The sequence below is a fragment of the Cryptomeria japonica genome, chromosome 9, assembly GCF_030272615.1.
Source record: "Cryptomeria japonica chromosome 9, Sugi_1.0, whole genome shotgun sequence".
NCBI lineage: Eukaryota > Viridiplantae > Streptophyta > Pinopsida > Cupressales > Cupressaceae > Cryptomeria > Cryptomeria japonica.
In genome coordinates this window covers 490,382,076-490,408,945 of record NC_081413.1, presented here as the reverse complement: position 1 = coordinate 490,408,945, position 26,870 = coordinate 490,382,076, and the positions used below count along the sequence as shown (strand labels likewise).

The window sequence follows — 26,870 nt, the reverse complement described above, 5'->3', positions numbered from 1 at the left end:
AGGTGATCTTTTGAATCTTTGAAAATCCAAAACATTCGGAAAACTTGGAAAAACCAAAAACACTTAGGGTTTTGAAACAGACAACGAGCAACAAAGCAGTGAAGATCAAGGTATCTTATGACAACTAAATTGTGAAACTCAGAAAATGAAGAATCAACCATCAAGTAATAAAGGATTATCAAAGATCATTCATCAAGATGATTATATCAGTTAATGACCATTTGAACATGTGAATGACATGCAAGATTAAGTGTTTATTTCTTGATTTTATTGCTAATCATGTACTCTATGCGACTCAAGGATGTCCATGAATAGAGAAGCTATGACAATGCATGATTATTTCTTTGATTGTTGTATGTGGTTTATCTCTTACTAAAGTATGTACTTGTCTAAGGATATGATCAACAAAAGATCAAGGAGGACGTTCCGAGTCATGCTTGAAAGGAGATAATCCTTGTCTATTCTACAAGCAATACTCAAGTCAACTTGATTCATTATATCAAGTTTCTTGGATTAACTTGCTATATCAAAATCTATGTAAGAATACTCAAGTCATCTTCAATCATTATGCCAAGTTGCTTGTATGTTCTTACAACATTTTAAAGCTCAATGATGAAATCAAGCACTGTTACAAGATAACATATGAAGAATGGAAATATCTAGATCATTTTAGATTAGCTCATTATTCATCTACATTATAAGCATTCAATGTCATTTGCATTATAAGCATTTCATTTCACTCACAGATCAATGGTCACGAATAAAGATTGAGTATACTTGGACAAACAAAACAAAAAACAATTTGCATTTGATCATTGTAGATGCATTAATTTTAGAATAATTTTAATCATCATCCATTTCATTTAGTTGCATTTTAATCATTGCATTATTTTTCATTCAATTAAGTGCATTTCATTAATCATGTAGTGTATCATCATTATTATTTACATTAGGATCATTGGAGTTCATTAAGATTATTTAGTTGCATCTTTGCACTTATATTCATAATCATTATAAGCACCATATAAAACATCGAAAACATTTGAATAATATATTACATAATCATTCATTTGCATTCCCATATAGATCATTGCATTTTCATCATTTAAGTTAGTCATCATATTCAGTTGCATCCGAGGTCATTAAAATAAAAAATAAAAAATATTCATCATTGCATCATCATATAAAGCACCATCGTAATAAAGAGAAAAGATCATAACATCATCCACATAATCAATGCATATAGATCATCATAGTATAGAGTAACATGCATAATAAAATACCATCATCATATAGAGTCCATGTCTACATATAGATCATCATAAAAATAATAAAAAGTCCAAGTATACAATGATATCAAATCAAAAGTACAAGTGCCTCACCAATACAAAGTCAAGTCATGACTGTCCTGTACCACTACCACCTGACTCTGTCAGTCTTTGTGGCTATGGGCGAGAAGATCCTCCAGATGCCTGTCTCACACAATCACCACTCCTCTAAGGAGGTCCCATGACTCTACCGCTGCTAGTATCCATCCTCATAGTGGTATGATAGCTACCTACTCTTTGGCTCTCTGCGACTAAATCCTCATATAGTCGTCACCAATGGGAAGTCTCCTTCCCGAATCAAACTAGTGCTCTAACAGTATCAGCTGAGAGAGTGCCCGATCCAACCTACTAAATGTGATCAAGGAGGCCCTAAGTATCCTGTTGTCTCCTAACAACTATGTCTCTCTCTAACATAAGTGTTTGTATCTGTGCTCTAAGCTACTCTATCTGTGCTCTGAGACTATCTATGGTCTCTTGCTATGGCACATCATGCTGTGGCACATGAACCCCAATCCCCTCATCTCCACCTCCCTGTCCACCTATTGGAATCTCTATCCGAGTAACTCTTAGAACCCGTCATCTAATGAGTGGAACATGATCCTCTAGATCCTCATCCTCTCCACCATGAGCTGCAATAACCCTAGGGTCTGGCTGAATCTGACCAAAATCAATGCCTCTCCCGCAACCCCCATCTAGTCCAGTCATCCTGCCTCCTCCTATCGATGGCACCCTCTCCGTGATCTCATCCCTGCCATGCCAATATCCCTCCCAATTCATCCAACCTCTCTCCCACCCATAGGAAATGGTCTCCCAATCCTACCAACTGGTCCAAACGGTCCTCCACGGACTCTCAATCGACCTCCTCTCTGTCTGGGTCTCCTACCGCCACCACCTCCATCTCCGCCCTCATCTCCATCCCCTCCAACCTCTTGAGCAGCTCTAAGATCTTGTCTCCATCTCTGTCTCCTGATAATCGGATCATGTGAATCGCCATCCTCATATCCTGAGCTGGGAGGAGGATCTGCTAGATCGGTAATACGAGGAAACGGGTGTGCTAGTATGTACTGAGCATAATCTGCAATAACCCCGAGATCTAGAATGTGCAAACTCATATCATAAGCCACCCTAGGAGTAACCAAAAACTTTGCACATGCTATCTCAAATGACAAAGAAGGTCCCCAATCTCGCCTATCTCTGTACCATCGTGCATATATCGTGACACCAGTAGGCATAGGCTGGATGATACCAAACTGTCTAAGAATGAGATTGATCAACTGTCTCTCAACAATGTATGGAGTCCGACCAATGAGATATCTACTCTGCATAATAAATGGTAATGTCTATGCATCATCCATCCATGGCTCACAATCGATATAAGGTCTCCAAATAACACTATCCAGTGAATCAAGAACCCAATGCCAATACTCCATCTTACCCAGCCTATGCTGAGTAAGGATACCTGCATACAGATAAACATATGGCTGCCTCTCACCATAAACTCTATGATGGATAGGTCGAGTAATAGCAATGTGCTCCAAGTACCAGATCTACAAAAGTGTGCATCCTATCGACAGACTAGCACTCTCATAAAAAACAACTTGATGAAGATCATGATACAAATGAGCGAGCATACAAACACCCCATGCATATTGAGTCTGACGCTGCATCATGCTCTGCAGAATCTCACCCCAACCAACAACAAAACCTCAAGATCTCCTATTTGGACAGATGAATCCCCCAATCAAACCTGCAAGAATAACAAGGAGAGTCTCGTAATACATAATCATATCCTCCCACCGGATCTCTCCTCTCGAAATTCTCTCATCACCAAATATGGCTCTACACACCTTTGTCCCTCCATGATCCTGAAAATCACACTAAATTAACTCACTGGTCACTGAGATGTGGAGAATCTTGTAGACATCCTCAAGCGTCACACTAATCTCACCCATGGGCAGGTGGAAAGTGTTATGCTCGCTCTGTCATCTCTTGGCTAACGTTGTCAACAATCCCCTATTATGGGTAATATCAGGCATGTATAGCAAATGGTGTAATCCACAGGCATCTATATGTCTCACCTCTGCCTGTGTAAGCTCTGACACTAAGTGTCACATCACTGGAAATTTCTCCCGACATTGGAGAACATCAAGTTTCTCCTATTTACCAAGAGCATTAGATCAATCATCTATCTATCCAGTCAAAGAGATCGTTAATCTCTCACATCAACAACTGATAAATCTTTTCATATAAAGCAAATCAGGCTATCAAATAAATTTAAAACTATCAATCATGGTTTTCTATCAATCACTGAGTTCAATCAAAACTCTGCTATGCTCTTCATCAGAAACTAAATCGGTTTCTTAGAGCTAATCTATCCAATCAAATCAAGTCAAATTAATCAATTGTTTATCCTATCAATCAAACATTATCAAATCAACCAATCAAGTCCTATCAATCACAATTGCGCATCAAAATGCCTAAATCTAATCATTAAAGTGAATTTTTACTATGACCAACATCAAACACATTCATCTGGAACAAAAGCACTAATATTTTTAACAAAGGTGCTATTTTATTAAACACGGGTGCTAAATTGAACATATGCATGAACCTTTTAAACAAAAGTGCTAAACCTTTGAGCATATGCGTGAAACAAACAAAAGCATTGTCTTACACAACAAACGTGTAAACATTCACCGCAAAAGCGCTGACCAAGCAAAGGTGTTAACATAAATCACACATGCATTACCAAAATGAGCATATGCGCTAAACTTATCAAATGCGCTAACTTTACATGCAAAAGCGCTAACAAAGAAAGCAAAAACGCTAAACATAATTGCCGAAAATCAAAAAAATTCAAAATAGCCAAAAATGTGCCAAATAAACATGAAAAATTGTAAGACAAGTTGCACAAAGCTCGGGATAAGATACATACCGGATACCCATACTCAGGAGGTCGTTGATATCATTGAACATGCTCAAATCGATGGTTCTCCAACAGAATCACCATTTTGCCACCTCACCAAGAAACTTTCTTCACAAAGCTGACAAGGATGCAAATGAAGTTAAAATTAACTTTGGTTAATTTTATATTTACCATTTGGAAGGGTAATTAATGTTTTTCAATGGAGCAATTTTATTTATTTTTCATAAATGAATTTGATTGATGAACCTTTTCAATTATCATGAGATCAATCTCTCAATCGAAATTTTTCAATAATTTCATGATCAATCTCCTGAGGGGGCACACAATCAGGATTTTTATCTCCATCAGGCACATTATCGAGACTTGATTTAATCTTTGAAACAATGTTGTCTCGACATCATTTCAAAGAGGGGCAAAATGTATGAGCGATTAAATAAATATTTTATATTTATTTAATATTTATTCTTCTATTAAATAGTTAATTTGAAAAGATTAATTTATTTAATTCATTTCGTGTCTTTCTATTAATTAATTTAATTGAAATATTTTATTAATTAATTCATCTATCCTATTCCTCTAATTAATTAAATATCTAATATTTAATTATTCTTCTAATCAATTAATTAAATATCTAATATTTAATTATTTCCTTCAATCATTTGAATATCTAATGGTTATTCTTCTATCCTATAGTCTCAAGTATTAAATAATTTCTTAATTATTTAATCTCTTTTCCAACTCATCCTTCCATCTCCACTTCATCTTCTCTTTGCCATCTCATCAAGCATGTGGCTAAAGATATTAATATTTCTTAAATATTAATTCATCATTTATCTCCAACTTCCAAATTTAATGAAATATTGTGTACGTACACATATTTCATAACCTTCTTCTATATTCTCTCCAACATCCCTATATCTTAGGAAGGACTTGAGTCCACTTGTCCTCTCATGCCTAAATCTTCTCCAACCATCCCTATATCTTAGGAAGGACTTGAGTCCACTTGTCCTCTCATGCCTAAATCTTCTCCAACCATCCCTAGATTCCCTCAGTCAGCAACCCATTCAAGGTGAGATGAGTGACACTTGTCTTCTCCTTCTCCCTTTCTCTCAACATTCACCTTTGCTCACAACCATCCAAATCTATAGATCTGATCACGACCATTGATCTGGGCCACCTCATCTTATCCTCTCAAAGTCTATAAGATCAGGAGTTTGAGTTGAGAAAGAGTTAGTCTTCAAGCGAGTTTTCAAGTTAATCATTTGTGAAAACTTATGCATCCGTGAATTTTAATCTTGAAGCAAATAGCAATTAGCATTTTAGCATAATCATTTTAGCATAGTCATTTAGCATTGCATATCATAGTATCAGTTATCAGTCCATTCTTCATATACCATCTTGGAAGCTATCAGTGCTTGTCTGAGAGCACACCATCTGCAACTAGGAATAGTGGAGTTAGGACACAATGAGACATAAACCATGAAGGTAAAAATAGTATTTTTATGTTATATGTATTTCATAGAGTTTCATTGGTTGAGTTTGGATTTCTTGTAGCATTTCCTTTATATTTTGTGAAACTAACATGTTGCAGGTAGTATTCTGATGATGAAATTCAAGTCGACAAATAGAAAAGACTATGATCACTTGGAATGTAAAAGAGAGAGTTTAGAACAAGTGCTCCTAGATTTAACACTTCCAATCTTTCTTTATCCAATACAATGATGTCCAAGCTATCTTTCATTGTCTTTATATCTTGAAATTTGGCACACATGCAAGACAATAAGCCACAAAGATAAAACCCTATAAAACTTTATGCTAGAGAGTTAGATTTAGATTGATATGGCTCACATCTAACAAAAAATATGGGATGCTAATACTACAAATCAAGAAAGATTCATTGAAAAATGCTTTAGAATTGAAAAGTTTAACATTTGAAGTAATGAAAAGAAAGGGTGACTTGAATGATTATACATAATTTTTGGTGCAATATCTAAAAAAACCACTTAATTCACAACAAAGATCTTTGAATCAACTTTCCAATGCCTCAAGATGACTAAATACATTGAATAATTTCCTAGATGTGCCTCTGTACTAACCAAAAGCATTGAAGAATTGCCCAAATGTGCTTAGATGTACTAAACAAAAGTGATGAATAATTCCCCAAATGTGCCTAAATAAATCAAGATCTTCTTGAAAATTCACAGATGATTTTCAGAATGACCTAAATGCGCTAGAAGATAACCATATGTTTCAAAGGATAACCAAAAGTGTGGATTTGACATGCAAACGAAATAAACTCTTCTACAAAGAAAAATGGTTGTTACATGTATACCAAATGCATCTTAAGTTCACCCAGATGAATGCTTTCTCAACCCAAAAGTATAAATCTAACTTGCAACTTCAAAAATAACATACTTCTTAATTTTATTCTTTTTAAACTCAAGTAAATAGGTCTTTCCAAGCATGCCAAAACGTGGAAGATGAAAATTGTGTAATGCAAGATCCAAATTCACATTCACAAAATCATTGTGCAATAAGACCTAAGATCTATGGATAGATCAAATGATAAACAACAATACCACAACAAAGACCTTTGATTTCTCCATTGTTTCTTGATAAATACTTAAATGCTTGATTTATATTTTTCTTGCAAATTTTGTAGCATAACCTTGATATCATCTGTAGCGTCGTAAATTGTCACCGAGCCAATTTATACCTCATATGTGTGCCCCTACTTTAACGCGTTTCCCACTCATCTCCTATTTGGGTCTGTTAAGTTCCTTAACTCCATTTTTGATGCCATGTACACCTGCCAAATGAATCTCTGGAGGGGTGTCCTTCTCTCTGAGACTAAATCATGGTCCTTGATTGAGGAGGACCAAGGCACTAGGACTAGAGCGCCCAACACGTTGGTCCAAATCAATTGGGCCCTATTTTTTAGTGGAGGATGGGACCTATCTCTCCAGCGGGGAATAAAATTGGTGGCTCAACATGACCATTGGAGTTTGGTCTATTAGATAAATTAACCTAGGATCTCATATATAGAGGCATTGATCAACATAATTTCATACAAGCATTCTAAGTCTCCAAGTGATCAATCAAGCATCCTTGCATTCGTGAAGCATTCGACATCAAGCATTTTAAGAGGTCTTCAAGGCTGCATATTCTTCATTCAACCACTATGGAGCAAAATTACATCAATCATATGCAAGCATGTGTGTGTGATTAGAGATTTGTCATGCTCATGCCATTTCATACAACATATGCGATTGCATTCAAGAAGAAAGGCATCACTATCAATATTTGCCGATTTGAGGTATATCTTTCCATTTTTTATTTCAGTATTTGCAATATTTCATTCAAGGTTAATTCCTAAACCGGGGTTTGACTTAGGCAAACCCCTATTACCAACCTATTTCCCTTCTCCAGTGTGCATGGGAATGGGTACGTAGCTACAATCTTTGGAATTGACTTCATTTATAGAGACAAACAAGTTCCCCTTTGGACGACAAAAAGTGTGGAGGACCGGAGTGACCAACATTTTGGTCTTGACATTTCAGGAGCTCCTTATGGGAATAGATCTGAATACTCATATTTTTTAGATCTAGGTTTGTGGCTCGATTTGACAGCTGTAGCTCACTATTTGTGCATAATCATTTCAATTTCAACACATTTACCCTAACTTCAACATTTTCACAATTCAATATAAAAGAGGACAATCAAACCCCCAAGGTGAATCCAATAAGAATTCTCAACCCTATTCTTGCTAATCCATGGCTAGATCTATTGGGTTTACTCCTCTTTTAATGTAATGGTATATAGGCCTTAAATTAGTAGTTTCTTCCTTTATTGGGTGGAAACCCTAATTTTTCACCATTACATTTTGTTGGGAAATGGTGTTGTACACATTGCATAATAATTTTTTATTGTTGTATTATTTTATTATTTTGTAAGGTGGACATGGAATTATATTGTAATATCATATTGTATTGTTGCACCTAGGAGCACTTATATGGGCATGCAACATGTAGAGATTCCCTTGGAATATTCTTGTAACCACTTGATGAGTTGTATTGACACATTGGTATTATTATATTGTATTTATTTAATATTGGGGAATGTAATTTTGATGAAGTACCCAATATTAAATGTGGGTCAAGGGTAGGTAGAAAAAATATTATATTTTATTGTCACATGGTTTTGGGCACATGTTTTTGATGTAATACCATTTGGTGGTTTTGATGTAATACCACTTGGTGTTTTTGTGGGAGCTTGTGTTTATAAAAGCAACCACAAGGGTAGTTGTTTGGGTTGGTCAGTTAGCCAGGTTAGCATTTGTGAAGGAAAGAAGCATGGCATGGGATGTGTGGATTCATTCTTGTTCACATGGAGTGCTTGTTGATGGCTTGTTATGGCTGGGTTTTTGAAGGCTTTCCATAGTTGTATTGTAATGGATGCATTGTTGATAATACATGGTGGATGATGCTTTTGGAGGATGGGTTTTTCTCTCATGAGGGTTTTACCAAGGTATATCTTGTGTCATATTTTCATGGGTATGTTGTCTATTGTTTGCATGTGGATTCTATGTGTTGATTTTATTAAGATCTAAACTGGGTTGTGTGGAAATTGCCATAAAGTTGGCTGCAAGTTTCCTTTCACATTTTGATGAACCTAACGTCTCACACCTTTATTTTCAATTTATGTTCTTAGATCTAAGTGTTTATGCACTTTAAAATTCAAATTTATATTTACAAGTTTAATTTCCAATTGAATTACATAAATTTAGAGGTTTAATTCTCAAAAAACCTAATTTATTTTGGTTAATTTGATTTGTGGGTTGCATAATTTTTCAAATCAATTTCCAGATCTGATTTCAAAATGGCACTTAATAGATTTGATTTATTTTCTATTTCACATATGATTACATATCTTTTTCACTTACATTTATCATAATCATGTGTTGGATAATGGGTTCTTTCACTTCACATTGCTTCTTTTCATTCATAACACTTTGGCATATTGCATTTTTAGAATTTCCAAATTACTTACTTTTAATCAATTAGATCTCAAAGATTTCATCTATAGTTCATGTTGTCTTATGATGATATTTTTAGGGAAATGCATTACATATGTAGATCACATAAAAGCTTTTGTAGATCCCAATCTTAGATATACCAATGACAAACCTAATACTTGTACCTCTCCTAGGGTATATAATGTGATTGAAGAAAGAGATATTACTCCTATCAATGACCTCTCTAATGGATAGAAATAATTGAAGAGAAACATGGTCCCATATTCTTCTCATATGCATATCCTAGCGTAAAGGGGGCAAGATCAATATATTGGTGTTTCCATCTCTCTAGATCCCCATTATTCTCCTAGACCTATCTTAATCATCAAAATATTTGTAGAAAAGATGATTTTATGCATTTCATTCATTATTTATCTCCTAACATTATATTAAGAAAAGATGAGGCCTTAGATAATAAGGATCTTCCTATCCAATCTACCAAATGGGATATGCATGATGATAGAAAGGAAACTCCTCCTCCACAAGATATTCCTTCTTCACATACTTGTCCCTTTGTTCCCTCTAAACACACTTACACTCCAAATTTCAAAGAAATCCATTATAATATTCCTCCTCCTTTTCAATTAAGAAATTCCTATAGGATTGGCTATAACATAATATCATTGAAACAAGGTTTTAGAGGACAAGGACTTGGAAATTTTTAACAAGGAATTAGAGTCCCTATAAACCCTCCTACACAAATTATTACAAAAGGTCTAATAAATTATCATGATTCTCCTATGGATGATCTCCTGATAATTCAAGACTTTAATGATCATCTTGCAAGTCAAACGAATTATTGTTCATCTAAGGGTGCTTCTTCTAAAAATACTCTTTTTTGTTCATTTCATCAAACTAATGATCACACTATCACTGATTGTCCAAAAATTCAAAATGGAATGCAACTCTCATTGATAGAGGTATAATTAAAATCATTTATGACAATACTTCTTCTAACAATCCTCGTCCTGCATCTCAAGAGACAAGACCTAATTCTATTGATAATAAAGAGAAATTAGCTACTAGAATCTTTTGGAGATTGAAGTATGATAAGAATGTTGTTTTTCCTTTCATAAAATTTAGTAATAATCATAAAGAAGGTAATGAACATTGCCTTTTTCATCATGGTGGTTCTCTTTCTCTTGGAAAGTGTAAAGCATTTAAAACATTTGTTCAAGAATGATATGATAAGGCTCGTATAACTCTTACAAATGTTCTTGATCTCTTTATTGGTGAAAAAGTAGTGCCTTAACACTTTACTCACCCTCCATGGTGCTCCTCATCCTATAACACAAGTAGTTAACTTAATTGGGGGCTCTTTGTCATAAGAGGTGATGCTTTTTTTCAATATCAAACATTTTGGGGTAGCAACATCATTCATTCATTCTCTCTCTCTCTCTCTCTCTCTCTCTCTCTCTCTCTCTCTCTCTCTCTCTCTCTCTCTCTCTCTCTCTCTCTCTCTCTCTCTCTCTCTCTCTCTCTCTCTCTCTTACCTTTAGGGGTTGCGTTTTCATACTTTGATGTCATGTCTCCTACGACTAATCTCTATGTGATCATCATCTTAATTCTTTCCTCATCTCTTTGAAGATTACCTCTTCTTTGGAGATGCATTTTACATATATCAATGTCTTTTCTTACATTCAATATTCATGTGAGTACATTGTGCATTTGCTTATGTTTAATCTCTCCTTAGAGGTTGCGTAGTTGTTCTTATTCTCCTTACACTTGGGGGACATTGATCTCTCTTCTCCTTTCTAAGGATCCACTTTTCCTTTGTTGAGTGGTGTTTGCTTATGATTTGGCATCATTCCTTATATGAAGGTGTGTATCCTTGGCTACAACCTCTTCGTCACTTGGCAATGTATATATATTATAAGCTTACCCCTCACATAGGGTCAAACGTGTGTCATCCTTCATCAAGAATGTTTTTCACCTAGCAATAGGAAGAGGGTATGCATTCTTGTTTCCCCTTCTCTTCTTTTGGTAGAAGATGTTATATTTGTTCAAAAAATCAACTTGGAGGTAGATGTCTTTTGAGAAAAGATCTCTTCTCCTCCAAGGATCCTCTTTACACTTGTTGCAAGATATCTCTTTCTCAACTATCTTATCCTTTCTTGAAGAGTGTTCTCCCTCTTTAGCTTGGATTTATGAACATTGTTTCCTAAATAATATCTCCTTGGTGTCAAAGGGTGGGTATCCTTGTTTCTAGCTTCCTTAAGACATCAACATAGGGCTATGTTGACGTACATCTTAAGGGGGGGCACCCATATTGACCTCTTTGTATGATATTGTATCATATATTTGCATGTATTAAGCGAGGTGTTCATACTTGAAACTAGAGAAAACAAACTCTTATACGGGATGCTTCATGCCCAAAACCAAATGAAGAATTTGATATGTCTTAGATGGGGCGCACATTCCCGAAACTAGAGAAAACAAACTCTTACACGAGATGTCCTCGAAACCAGACATATATTTGTCTTATATAGGGTTACACATTCTTGAAACCAGAGAAAAAAAACTCTTATACAAGATTTTCCTGAAACTAGACACTCACCCCTTGGCATTTTCATTTTCATTATATTTCTTAAATAGGTTGATGCATGCTCGAAACTAGAGAAAACAAACTCTTATACGAGGTGCTATATACTTGAAATCAGACATCACTTGCACACACACACAAGGATGAGTGGAACTAGCAAAACACATCTAGATTATCCCTACTCTCCTCCCTAACAAGGATCACCTAGAAACACACATCTAGAGTGTGTATCAATGTCCTCTCTAATTCTTCTCCTTATGGATCATCTAGAAAAACACATCTAGCATGTGTATCCATGCTTTCTTTCTCTTATTCTCATGAGCTCATAGCTTAGCTATTTGTAGTACATGGATGATGCATGTTTTTCTCTTTTATGTGATCACTTGTGTTATTGAGATGGTATTTTTCAAGGATGATATTAGTGGTTGAGACATTTTGATATTGAGGTCTCTTCAGCTAGTTGACTTGAGGTCTTGTTTTTGGTCCTTATCTTTTGTGTCTTTTGCCTTTTGTCCTTGTTTGTCCTTGTTTTCCTTTTGTTTGCTTTTTGCTTTTGTTTTGTGTGCCCTTGCATGCATTTGGGTGAGCTAAGATCCTAAGATCGGAGTCTTGGTTCCTTGAAATTGGTGATGTCTTATACTCCTTGTGGTTATGCTCCTTCCTTCCATCTCCTTTATCTCTCTTTCATCTACTTTACCATGAGTATTTCAATAGGCTCATACTCTCATTATAATGGGGGCTAAATGTAGTGTCATAAATTATTAGCGGCCCAATTTACAGCTCATGTTTGTGCCTTTACTTTAGCATGTTTCCCCCTCATCTCTTATCTGGGTCTGTGCAGTGCCTTAACTCCATTTTTGATGCCATGTACACCTGCCATAATGACTCTTTGGAGGGGTGTCCTTCTCTTTGGGACTAAATCATGGTCCTTTATTGAGGAGGACTAGGGCACTAGGACCAGAGCACCCAACAACCTAGTCCACCTCAATTGGGTCCTATTTTTAAGTGGAGGATGAGATCTATCTCTCCAATAGGAAATAAAATTGGTGGCTCAACATGATCGTTGGAGTTCACCCTAATGGGTAAATTGACTTAGGACATTATATATAAAGACATTTGATCAACCTAATTTCATACAAGCATTCTATGTCTCCAAGCGATCAATCAAGCATCCTTACATTCGTGAAGCATTCATCATCAAGCATTTTTAGAGGTCTTCAAGGCTTCATATTCTTCATTTAAACATTGTGGATCAAAATTACATCAATCGCATGCAAGAATGTGTGTGTGATTAGGATTTTGTCATGTTCATGCCATTTCATATGTTGATGGTACAACATATGTGATTACATTCAAGAAGCAAAGCTGAGGTATATCTTTCCACTGTTTATTTTAGTATTTGTAATATTTCATTCAAAGTTAATTCCTAAACTGGGGTTTGACTTAGGCAAACCCCTATTCCCAGCCTATTTCCCTTCTCCAGTGTGCGCAAGAACAAGTACAAAGCTATGATCTTCAAAATTGACTTCATTTATAGAGACAAACATGTTCCCCTTTGGATGGCAAAAAGTGCGGAGGACCAAAGCAACTGGCATTCTGATGTCGATGTTTCAGGAGCTCCTTCTAGGAATAGATTCTAATCTTCTTATATTTCTAAAATCTAGGTTCGTAGCTCAATCCGATGGCTATAGCTCACTATTTGCACATAATCACTTCAATTTCAACACATTTACCCTAATTTTAAAATTTTCACAATTCATTTAAAAGAGGACAATCAAACCCCCAAGGTGAATCCAATAAGAATTCTCATCCCTATCGTTATTGATTTGTGGCTAGATCTATCAGGTTCACTCCTCTTTTAATATAATGGTCTCTAAGCCTTAAATTAGTGGTTTCTTCCTTTATTGGGTGGAAACCTTAATTTTTCACCAATACATCATCATATGATAGTATGAAGGCTTGATAAATGCTAGCTTGCTTTCTTGAGAGTGATAATGCTAAAAAATAATAGTAGTACTCTTGATCTCACGAAGTGCTAGGGTGTGATCATGAAAGTGCTAACTAGAGAGAAATGAATGATACAATTTGAGAGATGATAGGACTTATAATTAACACATGGATTGATGAAGTGGAAGAAGTAAGAGGGTGTAATACATACAAAAAACAAATAAAACATTTATTTTATTTATGTAAGGTGAAAAAATTAAATACATTATTTGAATTTTTTTTTTTTTTGAGGAAGTGTTAGCTAATTAAATAATTTTTAAAAATCATTTAATTAATAGTGGAGAGAAATGACAAATTAATTAAATAATTAAAATTATCTAATTAATAACAAAAGAAAAAGGATTATGAATTAATTAAACAGTTAAAAAATATTTGATTAATATGGATAGAAGAATTGACAAGAAGGTGATATCATGACAAGATGAAAAGGCATTAGTCATTTTTAAAGGGTATAATTATTACATACTTCAAAGGTAAGGTACTCACCACTACATGACACTTGTTTTATATTTATAGAAATTTTCAAAAATTAATTGTTATACTAAAATTTATTTGAATAGAATTGTTAGAGTAATTGGGTCTTTACTTGATTAATTAAACAATATTTGTTTAATTCTTTAAGTTCCCAATTATCTTTTTACACTTAAGCTAACATTAGGTGCATATAATTAATTATTTTAATTAATTATTATGTGCAAGCCTAGGGTTTTCCCTTTTTAGGGTTTATTGACCTATTAAAGGTTAATATTGCTTTTCTTTGTATTATCTTTTCACAATAGTTTTTTGGTGAATTGGAGCTCTCATCTTTTGAGAATAGTTTTTCCTGTGTTTTGTGTGTTCTTCATATTATTGCTTCATTGCTTCTCCTTGTAACAGGTTATTCGGCTTGTAGAAGATCTTCAGGCTACTGTGGGGTTGTATTTTCTCAACTCCTATATGGTATCAGAGCATAGATTTGTAGCTACCTGTTCCTGTTTTTTGAGAATTTTGCATTTGAAGCAGACTTGGGGTTTCGGGCATTTTTTGTGTGCTTAGGGCTAAGGTTTTTTCTCGGAATTTTCACCAGGTACATGAGATATCAGTTTGAAGTTTTTTTTGCTTATGCACTACTTCCTTCTCATTACTATGTACTAGGGTTTGGGTTTCTCTATTGTGGGGGGGTGTTTTTTTTTCTTGCTTTCTGTCATTTATATCAAAAATCAAGAACACCTAAACTCTCAAAAACAAACAAACCCTTCTGCATCTTCTGTCTATTTTGAAAGATCACATAATAAAAACAACCAACAAGCAGGTGCAGGTGCAGAGTTTTCTTTGTTTTCATGGCAGATCCTACAATTGAGTTGTTGACTTCACACAACTATCACACCTGGAAGCCTCACATCATGAGGCTTCTTAGGGCACGAGGGTTGTGGGCTTCTTTGGATGAGGTTCAGCCAGTACTGCAGCGTCCGTATGAGATTCTTATGCACAGGAACAAGCTGGATGAGGCCATGGGTTTGATCTCTTTGCATGTCTCCGATAGTCTTTTGTTTCACCTTGATGAGTTGCTTACTCCTCGGGATATGTGGTTGAAGTTTGATTCTCTCTTCGGGAGGGTCAATGAGATTCGGGCATTATAGATTGAGGCATAGTTGATTTCTTTGTCACCTGATTCCTTTCCCACTATTGAGGATTTTTTGAACAAATTCAAGACTACTAGATCTGTTCTTTAGGGATGTGGAAAGAACAAGACTGATACAGAGTGCATTCATTTGATCCTTTCGAAGCTACGGGGTCACTTTCAGTTTTTTGCCTCTGCTTTCTACTCCACCATGGATGGTTTGGGTACTCGTTTCAACATGCCTACCTTTGATGTCTTTTGTGAGTGATTGTCTCATGAGCAATCTCATCTTTCTCAGCTGGATAAGCTCTCAGGCTCCAAGAACAAAGCATTGGTTGCTCAGTCCTCTAAGGAGAAGGAGAAACAAAAGCAGAAACCGAAGCCCAAGAAGGACTCTACAGGCAGTGAGTCTCCCTCCAAGCCACCTCCTAAGTCTGATTCCAAACCTCCGTCTACTCCCAAGCAAGGGAAATCTTCACAGTCTGGTGAGTCTTCCTCCAAGACTAAGAAGAAATCAAGAGACACTTGCAGTTTTTGTGGCAAGGAAGGACATCCAGTTTCCAAGTGTTGGAAATGATTAGAGGCTTTAGAGGAAGCCATGCAGCAGCATCACATTTCCTCCCCTCGGGCGTCTTCTCCTTCCACAGGGAAAGGTCATGCTCTTACTGCTTGAGCTTCAACCTATGGGTCCACATGGATTCTAGATTCTAGTGCTTCTCACCATATGACACACACTCAACAGTTGGTTACTTCTCTTGCCTCTTGTGGTATTTCACAGATTATAGTGGGTGACTCAGTTCAGCTTTCTGTCTTGGGTTCAGGTTCTGTCTCTTTGGATGGGGGTACTCTATAAGATGTTTTGTTTATCCCTGACATCTTGACGAACATCCTGTCCATTTATTAGATTTGCCACTCTGGTTCTGGTAAGATAGTTGAGTTCTCACCACATGATGTGGTTATTCGGGACCTCCATGACCTTGATTTGGTTGTGGCTACTAGTACTGTAGATTCTGCATCTTGTCTCTACAGATTTGATGAATTTGAGCCCTTTTCGGGTACAGGTTCATCTCTCATAGCACATGCAGATTCAGTGAGTAAGCTTTGGCATGAGCAATTGGGCCATGTCAATTACAGATATCTTCAGCAGATGAGTACACATACACTTGTTCTTGGGCTCCCACAGATTTCGTGCACTGATGGTGTTTGTCATGGTTGTGTGCTTGGCAAGCATCATAGAGATCCCTTTCCGAAGGGGAGAGCCTCTCGTGCTTTGGCACCCTTGGAGTTGATTCACAGTGACCTCATATCATTTCCCACTGCTTCTTTTTCAGGGGCCAAGTATGTACTCACGTTTATTGATGACTTCTCCAGACGCACATGGGTGTACTTTCTTAAGTACAAGTCTGATGTCTTTGATTCATTTCGAATCTTCAAGACATATGTAGAGAAGCAGTCTGGTTGTTCTATTCGACGGATACGTACATATAATGGGGGGGAGTATGTGAATCAGGCTTTCAGAGATTTTTGCACTAAGCATGGTTTGCAGCATCAGTTCACTATTCCCTACACCCCTCAACAGAATGGTGTCGCTAAACGTAAGAACAAAACTTTACGAGAGATGGCGAATTGTATGATTCGGTCCAGGTCCATGGATTCATCTTTTTGGGCTGAGGCCGTCAATTGTGCCAACTATATTCAGAATCGGATGCCTCACAAGGCTATTCGACATATGACTCCTGAGGAGGCTTGGTCTCATGACAAGCCTAATGTTTCCTTTTTTTTGAGTGTTTGGCAGTGAGGCATGGGCCTTTATTCCTGATGCTCAGAGGAAAGCCATGGAGTGGAAGAGTCGACCACTCATTTTTGTTGGCTACTGTGAGGATGTTAAAGCGTACAGGTTGTTTGATCCTAATTCCAGAGAGGTCTTGTTTCGACAGGATGTTCAGTTTGATGAGTGTCTTCCCACAATGGATACCCCGACTCCAGTGTCTACTCCTCTGCCTACTCCGACCACTGCACCCCTTCAGGATCTTTTTGAGGATGATTCTGATGATGGTGTTAATGATCCACCATCCCCACCTCCACCATCCCCACCTCCACCTGCTCCACCTTAGATGCCCAAGTGGGCTCACCTTACTGTTGAGGCGGCAAGTCCTATGGCTGGTGATCCTTCAGATACTCGTCGCACTTGTTCTCATACAGTGGGTTCCAGTCTTTTGATTCATGCTATTTCACATGATCCTCAAAAGTTTTTAGAGGCGACAGGTCACCCTGAGTGGGATTGTGCTATGGAGGAGGAGTATTCTTCTTTGATGAGGAATCATACTTGGGATCTTTATCCTCTTCCTAAGGGCAGAAAGCTGGTTAGGTGTTGTTGGTTGTATCACACTAAATATGCTACTGATGGTTCCATTGATAAGTACAAAGCCCGTCTTGTTACGAAGGGGTTTTCACAGGTTGAGGGTATTGATTACTCTGAGACATTTGCCCCTGTTGCCAAGATGAATTCCATTCGCTTTGTACTATCTCTTGCAACTTCTCAGCATTGGCCTATTTTTCAGATGGATGTGAAGAGTGCCTTCTTGCACGGGGATCTATAAGAGGAAATCTACATGGAACAACCTCATGGATTTGTGCAGAATAGTACTTTGGTTTGCAGACTTTGGCGTTCATTGTATGGTCTCAAACAGGCCCCTCAGGCTTGGTATGAGAAGATGGACTCTTTCTTGCTCTCCATTGGGTTCTCCCACAGTCATTCTGATCACACAGTGTACATTCAGCTTCTTGAGGGTGACATCCTGATTCTTGTGCTATATGTTGATGATCTTCTCATCACAGGTAGCTCATCTTCTATGATTCAACATATTCAGCGTGCCTTGATGGATCAGTTTGAGATGACAGATCTCAGTCTTTTGCACTATTTCCTTGGTTTTCAGGTGATTCAGTCTTCTGATGGGATCTACCTCTACCAGCAGAAATATGCTCTTGACATGCATCAGCGCTTCAGCATGCTTGATTGCAAGCCTTCTCCCACTCCATTTCAGTCAGGGGTTGTTTTGACTACTGCTTGTCCCACTCCTTCAGTCGATTCCACACTTTACAGGCAATTGGTTGGCAGTTTGTTGTACCTGACTCACACCCGTTCTGATATTTCCTTTGTGGTTGGTCTTGTCTCTCGATTCTCCCATGATCCTCATGAGAGTCATTGGCAAGCTGCCAAACGTATTTTGAGATACATTCAGGGCACTAGTTCTCATGACATGCACTACACATCAGGGGAACCTCACATTGTTGGCTTCACTGACTCAGATTGGGCTGGTGATGTCACTGATCAGAAGTCTACTTCTGGCTTTGTTTTTTGTCTTGGCTCTGGTCCTATCACATGGTCTTGCAAGAAGCAGACTGCTCATGCATTATCATCTACAGAGGTTGAGTACCGAGCTACTGTGCTCACTAGTCAGGAGATCTTATGGCTTCGACAATTGATGACTAAGTTTGGTTTTCCTCTTGATAGTCCCACTGTTCTTTGGTGTGACAATCAGAGTGCTATTCATATTTCCTGCAACTCGGTAGAGCATCAACGGATGAAGCACATTGAGCTTCACATGCATTTCATTCGTCAGTTGATTCAGGATGGTGTTCTCATTTTGGAGTACATTCCCACTTCCGAGCAGGTTGCAGACATCTTCACGAAACCTTTTGCATCGCCGTGCTATCTTCAGTTGCGCTCTATGCTTGGGGTGAAGGAAGTTGTCCTTGGGGGGTCTTTATGAGGCCTTCCTTCCTTCTTCTCCTTTCAGCATGTTCTTTTATCTCTTTTTGGAGAGGAGTTTTTTCCCACTGGGTTTTCTCCTTTGTCTCCGTTTCATAGAGATTTCTGTGTATTTGGGTACCTGATCAGGCCTTGTTGCCGAGACCCATCTTTCATGCTTTCAGTAGTTGTTCTAGGTTTTAGCTTCTCCCTAAGTCTAGCTTAAGGGGGGGTGTTAGAGTAATTGGGTCTTTACTTGATTAATTAAACAATATTTGTTTAATTCTTTAAGTTCCCAATTATCTTTTTACACTTAAGCTAACATTAGGTGCATATAATTAATTATTTTAATTAATTATTATGTGCAAGCCTAGGGTTTTCCCTTTTTAGGGTTTATTGACCTATTAAAGGTTAATTTTGCTTTTCTTTGTATTATCTTTTCACAATACTTTTTTGGTGAATTGGAGCTCTCATCTTTTGAGAATAGTTTTTCCTGTGTTTTGTGTGTTCTTCATATTATTGCTTCATTGCTTCTCCTTGTAACACGTTATTCGGCTTGCAGAAGATCTTCAGGCTACTGTGGGGTTGTATTTTCTCAACTCCTATAAGAATGACTCTTAAAATCTATGTGATTTACATACTTTTTATAATAAATTTCCCATTTAAATTTTATCAAAATTAAAATAAATATATTTTTATATAATATCAAAAAATTAAGCAATTGTTTGTTAATATATAGAGTCTGGTTTTGTGTGCCAAAAGGATAATCCATGCCTTGGAAGGTAACAAGGCCTAAAAAATCCTTTTTAACCATTGTATTTCTTTTGGATTTCCTCATGTTAGGGATTCCTAACAAGGTTTGGGCTTTCACTCATCCTCATCTTGAAGAAACCCATTGAAAATCAAGACACTTTCGTTGCCAAAAAGTATATGGAAGGCTTGTGAATCCATCATGTCATGGCTAACCTAAAATGTGAATAATTTGATGATTAGGATCTACATCAACCAACAATTTCTTTGGCAATCTCTTATGATTTATTGTGAATATTGACCTCTTGCCAAAGTTCCCTAGGTACGTGCGTCAATTTTTTTAAGCAAGGGATTTGTTTTATTTCAAACTCCTTCTTAGAGCCACTAAGAATTGGTTATCTTGGTCAAAATTCAAAGGTACACATGATCTTGACAATCAATATTTTTAATCCTTTAAAACCATTATGGATTTCATGCCTCTAGAAATGATTCATAAGATTGGGATTTGATGTGCTAAACATTGATGGAAGAACTAGAAGTGTTATCTAGACACTCCTTTTAGAAATTAAAAACCCTTCAAAAGGATTTCTTGAATTTCTCCTCACTTGTCCATGGTTTAGAAACTCAATGTCAAGTGTAACCTCTAGCCCCTCAATGGAACCACAATTTTCAAATAGTTTATTCTACCATTTAGATCCCAAATTAGCTCATCTTTCTTGGTGTATCTTATATCAAGGCCTTCCATTGGATCTTGAATTATTCATTTGGGTGCTTCCAACCCCAACCCCCTCTATGCATTTTGTAGATATTTGGAAACTCTCAAATAGTTCTTCTAGTATTGCACATGGGCCAAGCTACATGGAAGTAGATACATGATTCATTCAAGACTTTCTAGTATACAATTCTTTTGGATGATCAACCTAAAATTCCTATGTGATTTATCCAAATTCAACATTTCTTTTGAGTGAAATTCTATTCAACATATAGAAAGAAATATTGCATTACTTTTAGGATCTAATGTGGATTCTCATTTTTTTACATATATATTACATTGTTGAATCATGATAACAATATTACAATAAAATGGGTCAATGAGTTTGACTAAAAAATTACTGAGGACTCTGAATCTTATCATGGAGAGAGAGGCCAAACTATGTGAAGTATAATTTAATCATTGAGATGCACTAATTTTAGTAGGTTGCCAGGCAAAAGAACAATCCTTAGGAAAAAAAGAAAATCGCAAAATACCAAACAAAAAAAAAAAAAAAAATGTACATTTTTGTGTGAAGAATAGCTGCAGGTATTTTAATGTACATATTTGATCATAAATTTTAATGAAAATCTAGCAAAATGACAAAGTAAAAAGAAAACGATCTCTGGTAAGGTTTTGCTACTCTGCCAACATCTCGTATACCAGCATTGGTTAACTGCATAATTTTTTTTAAATAGGCTGAAAATTCCCGAACGGTAACAGCTCTCTCCAAAGTTTTCTCTACCAGAGAAATTTGAAGTTGTCCAAATGTATGTTTTTGAAGCACATACATGGATCTGGAGCACCAATCTATTTTCTATCCAGGTAAAATAAAAAACAAACACCCAAATTCATTATACCAGAGAAAAACTACCTTACACGCTGCCGATCGCGTCCATTCTTTACCAATATCATTATCCTTGGCAGAAACAAATATGTAAATGACCATAAAACCACTTCTCAGGGCAAACAGAGCGGGAGTGTTATACTGTCACTGTGGTACATCTAAATTGAATAACAATGCACATTTCCAACGCTTCAGTTGTACTGATACAATGCCAATATCAGTTCCATCCACTGCCAATTTCAATCTCTATCTTAATCTCAGAGCATTATGTAGGGAAGAGCGATTGAAGGACGCGCTACACATTCTTCTTACTGCACACAAAACCCCAGTAAACTCTTCGACATATCTTCTGCTATTGCAAACCTGTATTTCCAAGAAAGCCCTTGCAGAGGGTAAGCAAATTCATTCTCACATCAATGAGAGGCAATATAAGTTTACCACCGACAGAATTTTACAGAATACACTAATACAGATGTTCGATAAGTGCGGAAGTTTAGTTGATGCACGCCATGTGTTTGACCAAATGACTGAGCGAGATGTCTGCTCGTGGAATATGATAATTGCGGCTTACAAAAGACATGGATATCCTCATGAGGCAATGACATTGTTTCATCAAATGCAACAAATAGGTGTCCAGCCCGATCAGTTCACCTTTGCCAACGCACTTCAAGCCTGTGCCAAACTAAGAGCTTTGGAACAGGGTTTGGACATCTATCAAAGTATAGTGGAGAGCGGATTTTTGTCAGATGATATAGTTGCAAATGCCCTTCTACATATGTATGCAAAATGCGGAAGCATACACAAGGCGCGTGAACTGTTTAATAAAATGCCTCGAAAAAACGTTGTCTCATGGACTGCAATGGTGGCAGGATATGTGCAGAATGGTGTTCTTGATGAGGCTTTAAGACTTTTCAAAGAAATGCCTCAAAGAAATGTCGTATCATGGAATGTGATGATTGCAGGATATTCACAAAATTGTTTTGTTGAAAAAGCCTTTGAAACTTTTAAGCAAATGCAATTAGCAGGCGTAACACCAGTCTCCATAACCTTTGCCAGTATTCTATCAGCTTGTGGCAAAGTGGGAGCTTTGAAACTGGGAATGAACATCCATCAAAGAATATTGGAAAGTGAATTTTCATCTGATGTTTTAGTTACAAATGCATTGATAGATATGTATGCAAAATGTGGAAGCATACACAAGGCATATGAACTGTTTGACATAATGCCTGATAAAAATGTGGTCTCATGGAATGCCATGATTGGAGGATATGCACAGAATGGTTTTCTTGATGAGGCTTTTAATCTTTTCAAAGAAACGCCTCAAAGAAATGTTATCTCATGGAATACAATGATAGCAGGATATGCACAAAATGGATTTGTTGAAAAAGCCTTGGAAACTTTTAGACATATGCAATTGGCAGGTGTAAAGTCAAACTCCACAACCTTTGCCAGCATCCTTCCAGCCTGTGCGAAAATGGGAGCTTTACAACAGGGTATGGACATCCATCGAATCATAATGGAAAGAGGATTTTCGGTAGATGTCGTTGTTGCAAATGTCCTAGTAGATATGTACGCAAAATGTGGCAGCATACACAAGGCATATCGACTATTTGAGAAAAGGCCTGGAAAAAATCTGATCTCATGGACTACAATGATTTCAGGATGTGTACAAAATGGCTATGTTCAGAGTGCCTTGAAAACTTTCAAGCAAATGCGATTGGCAGGTATAAAGCCAGATTCCACAACCTTTGTCAGCACCCTGCAAGCTTGTGCCAAAATTGGAGTATTAGAAAACAGTATGGACATTCATCAAAACATAATGGAAATGGGATTTTTGTCAGATGTTGTAGTTGCAAATGCCCTGGTTGATACTTATACAAAGTGTGGAAGCATACACAAGGCACGTCAACTATTTGACATAATGCCTGAAAAAAACGTGGTCTCATGGAATTCTATGATTGCAGGATATGCACAAAATGGTTTTATTGATGAGGCTTTAACGCTTTTTAAAGAAATACCGCAAAAAAATGTGGTCTCATGGAATGCGATGATTGCAGGATATGCTCAAAACGGATTTCCTGAGAAGGCTTTGGAAACTTTGAAACATATGGAATTGGCAGGTGGAAAGACAGATTCCATAACCTTTGCCTGCATCCTTCCAGTATGTGCCAAAGTGGGAGCTTTGGAACAAGGTAGAAACATCCATCGAAGCATAATTGAAAGGGTTTTTTTGTCAGATATCGTAGTTGCAAATGCCCTGGTAGACATGTATGCAAAATGTGGAAGATTACACAATGCATGTTACCTGTTTGACAAAATGCCTAAAAAAAATGTGGTCTCATGGACTGCAATTATTGCAGGATGTTCACAAAATGGATTTGTTGAAGAAGCCTTGAAATTTTTTAAGCAGATGCAATTAGCAGGTGTAAAATCGGATTGCACAACCTTTGCCAGTATTCTCCCAGCCTGTGCGAAAATGGGAACTTTGTTAGAGGGTATGGGCCTTCATCAAAGCATAATAAAGAGTGGATTTTTGTCAGATTCTGTAGTTGCAAGTTCCCTGATAGACATGTATGCCAAATGTGGAAGCATACACAAATCATGTGAACTCTTTGACAAATTACCTCAAAGAAGTGTGATCTCATGGAATGTTATGATTGCAGGATATGCACAAAATGGCTTCTGTAAGGATGCTCTAAAACTCTTTAAACTAATGAAGCAATCTGGAACAAACCCTGACCATGTAAGCTTCGATTGTGTTTTATTAGCATGCAGCCATGTAGGTTTAGTGGATGAGGGCTGTAAATACTTCAATAGCATGACTGACTCTTATTGCATAAAACCTACAATTGATCATTATGTGTGCATGGTCGACCTTCTTAGCCGCGCTGGCCATCTTGAAGAAACTCTAAACTTAATTATCAAAATGCCAATTCAACCTGTGGTGATTGTGTGGACGTGCTTGCTTGGTGCTTGTAGAGCATATAAAAATTTAGTGTTAGGAATATTTACAGCAAATCTTCTTTTTGAGCTGAATCCTGAAAGTGCCGGAACTTATGTTCTTCTGTCAAACATCTATGCAGAAGCAGGCAGGTGGGGTGAGGTTCAAATAATAAGGAGATTGATGAAAGATAAGGGGGTTAGAAAGAGCCCTGGGTGTAGTTGGATTGAAGGCCATAAAACAGTACATGCTTTCTGTGTAGGAGACAGATCACACCCACAGACACAAGAAATTTATGTTAAGTTAGAGAAATTGTCGTGGGAGATGAAGGCAGCAGGGTATATTCCAGATTCAGAACATGTACTGAGTGATGTGGAGGAGGAGGAAAAAGAATTTTTTGTCTTCCACCATAGTGAGAAGTTGGCAATTGCATTTGGATTGTTAAACACACCCCGTGGAACAACTATTAGAGTTGTCAAAAACCTTCGAGTGTGCGTTGACTGCCACACTGCAACCAAGTTCATCTCCAAGATTGTTGCAAGACAAATTGTTGTGAGGGATGCAAACCGGTTTCATCATTTCAAACAGGGGCAATGTTCTTGCGGAGATTATTGGTGATGCCAAGCAAAGCAACTTGCAAAAATAAGCTTGCACTATATAAGGTGCACTACATCAAACCCGCAGTGATAATGGCCATGCTGTTCACTTTGAAAATCAAATGTATAGCATGCAATATGTTTCACTGACTATGTATAATGAAGGCATATTTGGCCCTTCTTTATGATGTCATGGTAGTGTCATGATATTGATTTTTTTTCTAAAAATCCATCAATGACTGGAATGGAAAGCTGGAGAGGGTGGAGAAAATTAAAAAGAAAAGGGGAGAAACACATTAGAAGAAATGGAAAGATGCTTACAACAAGAACTGCGAGAGAAGGGCTTGCAATCAATCCAATGCCCGGAGATGATGGGGAGAGCATCTCTTGATGATTTTTCACTCCTACCTTGGTCATTTTATATAGTTCTTTTGTTTGGATTAATTGTATTATTTTATGCTTATGTCAACTTACATTACACAATCAGTTTTCGAGCATTTGATCCATACGGTTTTCCAATATGGCAGAACTGGATATTCACTAGCTTGACATTTATGTGATCATATACTTGACTAAAAATATTGATGTATATCAGTCAGTAGTTTTTGTTATTGCTTTATTTTGTATTTAGTTCAAGTTGAGAAGGAGGAAAATTCGAGCAACACCACACAATGTGTCATTCATTACCAAAGTGAACCAGAAAGACGGCATAATACAAGAAAAAAATCCCAACAACCTAGATACTTGCAATAACCTTTTTGTGTTGAACATTATGAGTAGATATGAATTGCACTTTAGATGCAATTTGAAACAAAGCTAGAACATATTACAGTCCAATTACTGCTTGTTCTTTTCCTAAGATCCTAAGAAAGCTAGATGACAAAAACACAACTTACAATTTGGTCCATGGATCCTCATTACAATGTCAAGGAGCATTTGAACAACCAATTGATAGAATCTTGCATCTATGGAGCAAAATTTGAATGATAAAATAGTGTGTTCAAGGTTAGATTGGGTTTCTTTTACCTAGGAATAATCATGCATTTGTGTGTGCATGATATTACACAACTCAAGTCGGATTCTTTTGACTTGTTTCATATTTAAAATTTTAGATGAATATATTAGCTAGGCTTGTTGAAACCTCTTTTCTCTTTCTAATGACTTCTAATGTCCTAGAATACATTAGCTTGGTATCAAAACCTTTTTAAATCTTTTTTTTCATTTTGATTTAGGAAGATTTTGGTAATCAATTGTTTAGGATGGTCAACTTAGAGGCTACACTAAACTAAAGGAAAAAAATCTTCATTAAGTACTAACATAGTTAACAAACAAGTATGTGCCCTTGGAGACCTTAATGAAAATATCTTTGTTGATAACCTAGATTTGCCTTTCATTAACTGTGCCAATTTTACTTGAATGCCATCACTTCCTTCATGCAAAGAAGGGAGAGATCTTCTTGAAACATTTTCTCACATCTTAATTTACACAAAGAACCTACAATATGTTGTAACAATTAATAACTATTATTAATCATCTCAACATCCTTTAATAGGAGATCCCTTAAAGAGAAGTGGGGACTAATAATAAAATTAAAGTGGGCTTGAAATTGATCCCTAAATGTAATGAAATAACTTGCACACATGAAGAAGATAATATGGAATATGCTGTAAATGAGTTATGATAGCTGAAATTAACAAACCACTTTGAAGGCGACCCCCAAATGTCTCCAATGAGAACATACTTCACAATTTGATGAT

General features: G+C 36.8%; 1 protein-coding gene across 1 annotated transcript; it reads left to right on the top strand.

The window, feature by feature from the left end:
* Positions 1-21,343: 21,343 nt before the first annotated feature.
* LOC131079692 (pentatricopeptide repeat-containing protein At1g08070, chloroplastic) lies at positions 21,344-25,677 on the top strand. The gene has a single exon (XM_058017721.2). The coding sequence runs from the start codon at positions 21,671-21,673 to the stop codon at positions 25,133-25,135; it is 3,465 nt and encodes a 1,154-aa protein (XP_057873704.2). The 5' UTR covers positions 21,344-21,670; the 3' UTR covers positions 25,136-25,677.
* The last annotated feature ends 1,193 nt before the right edge of the window (positions 25,678-26,870 follow it).

Coding starts and splice junctions, on each gene's coding strand:
- LOC131079692 (XM_058017721.2), top strand. CDS start 21,671: ATGACCATAAAACCACTTCTCAGGGCAAACAGAGCGGGAGTGTTATAC.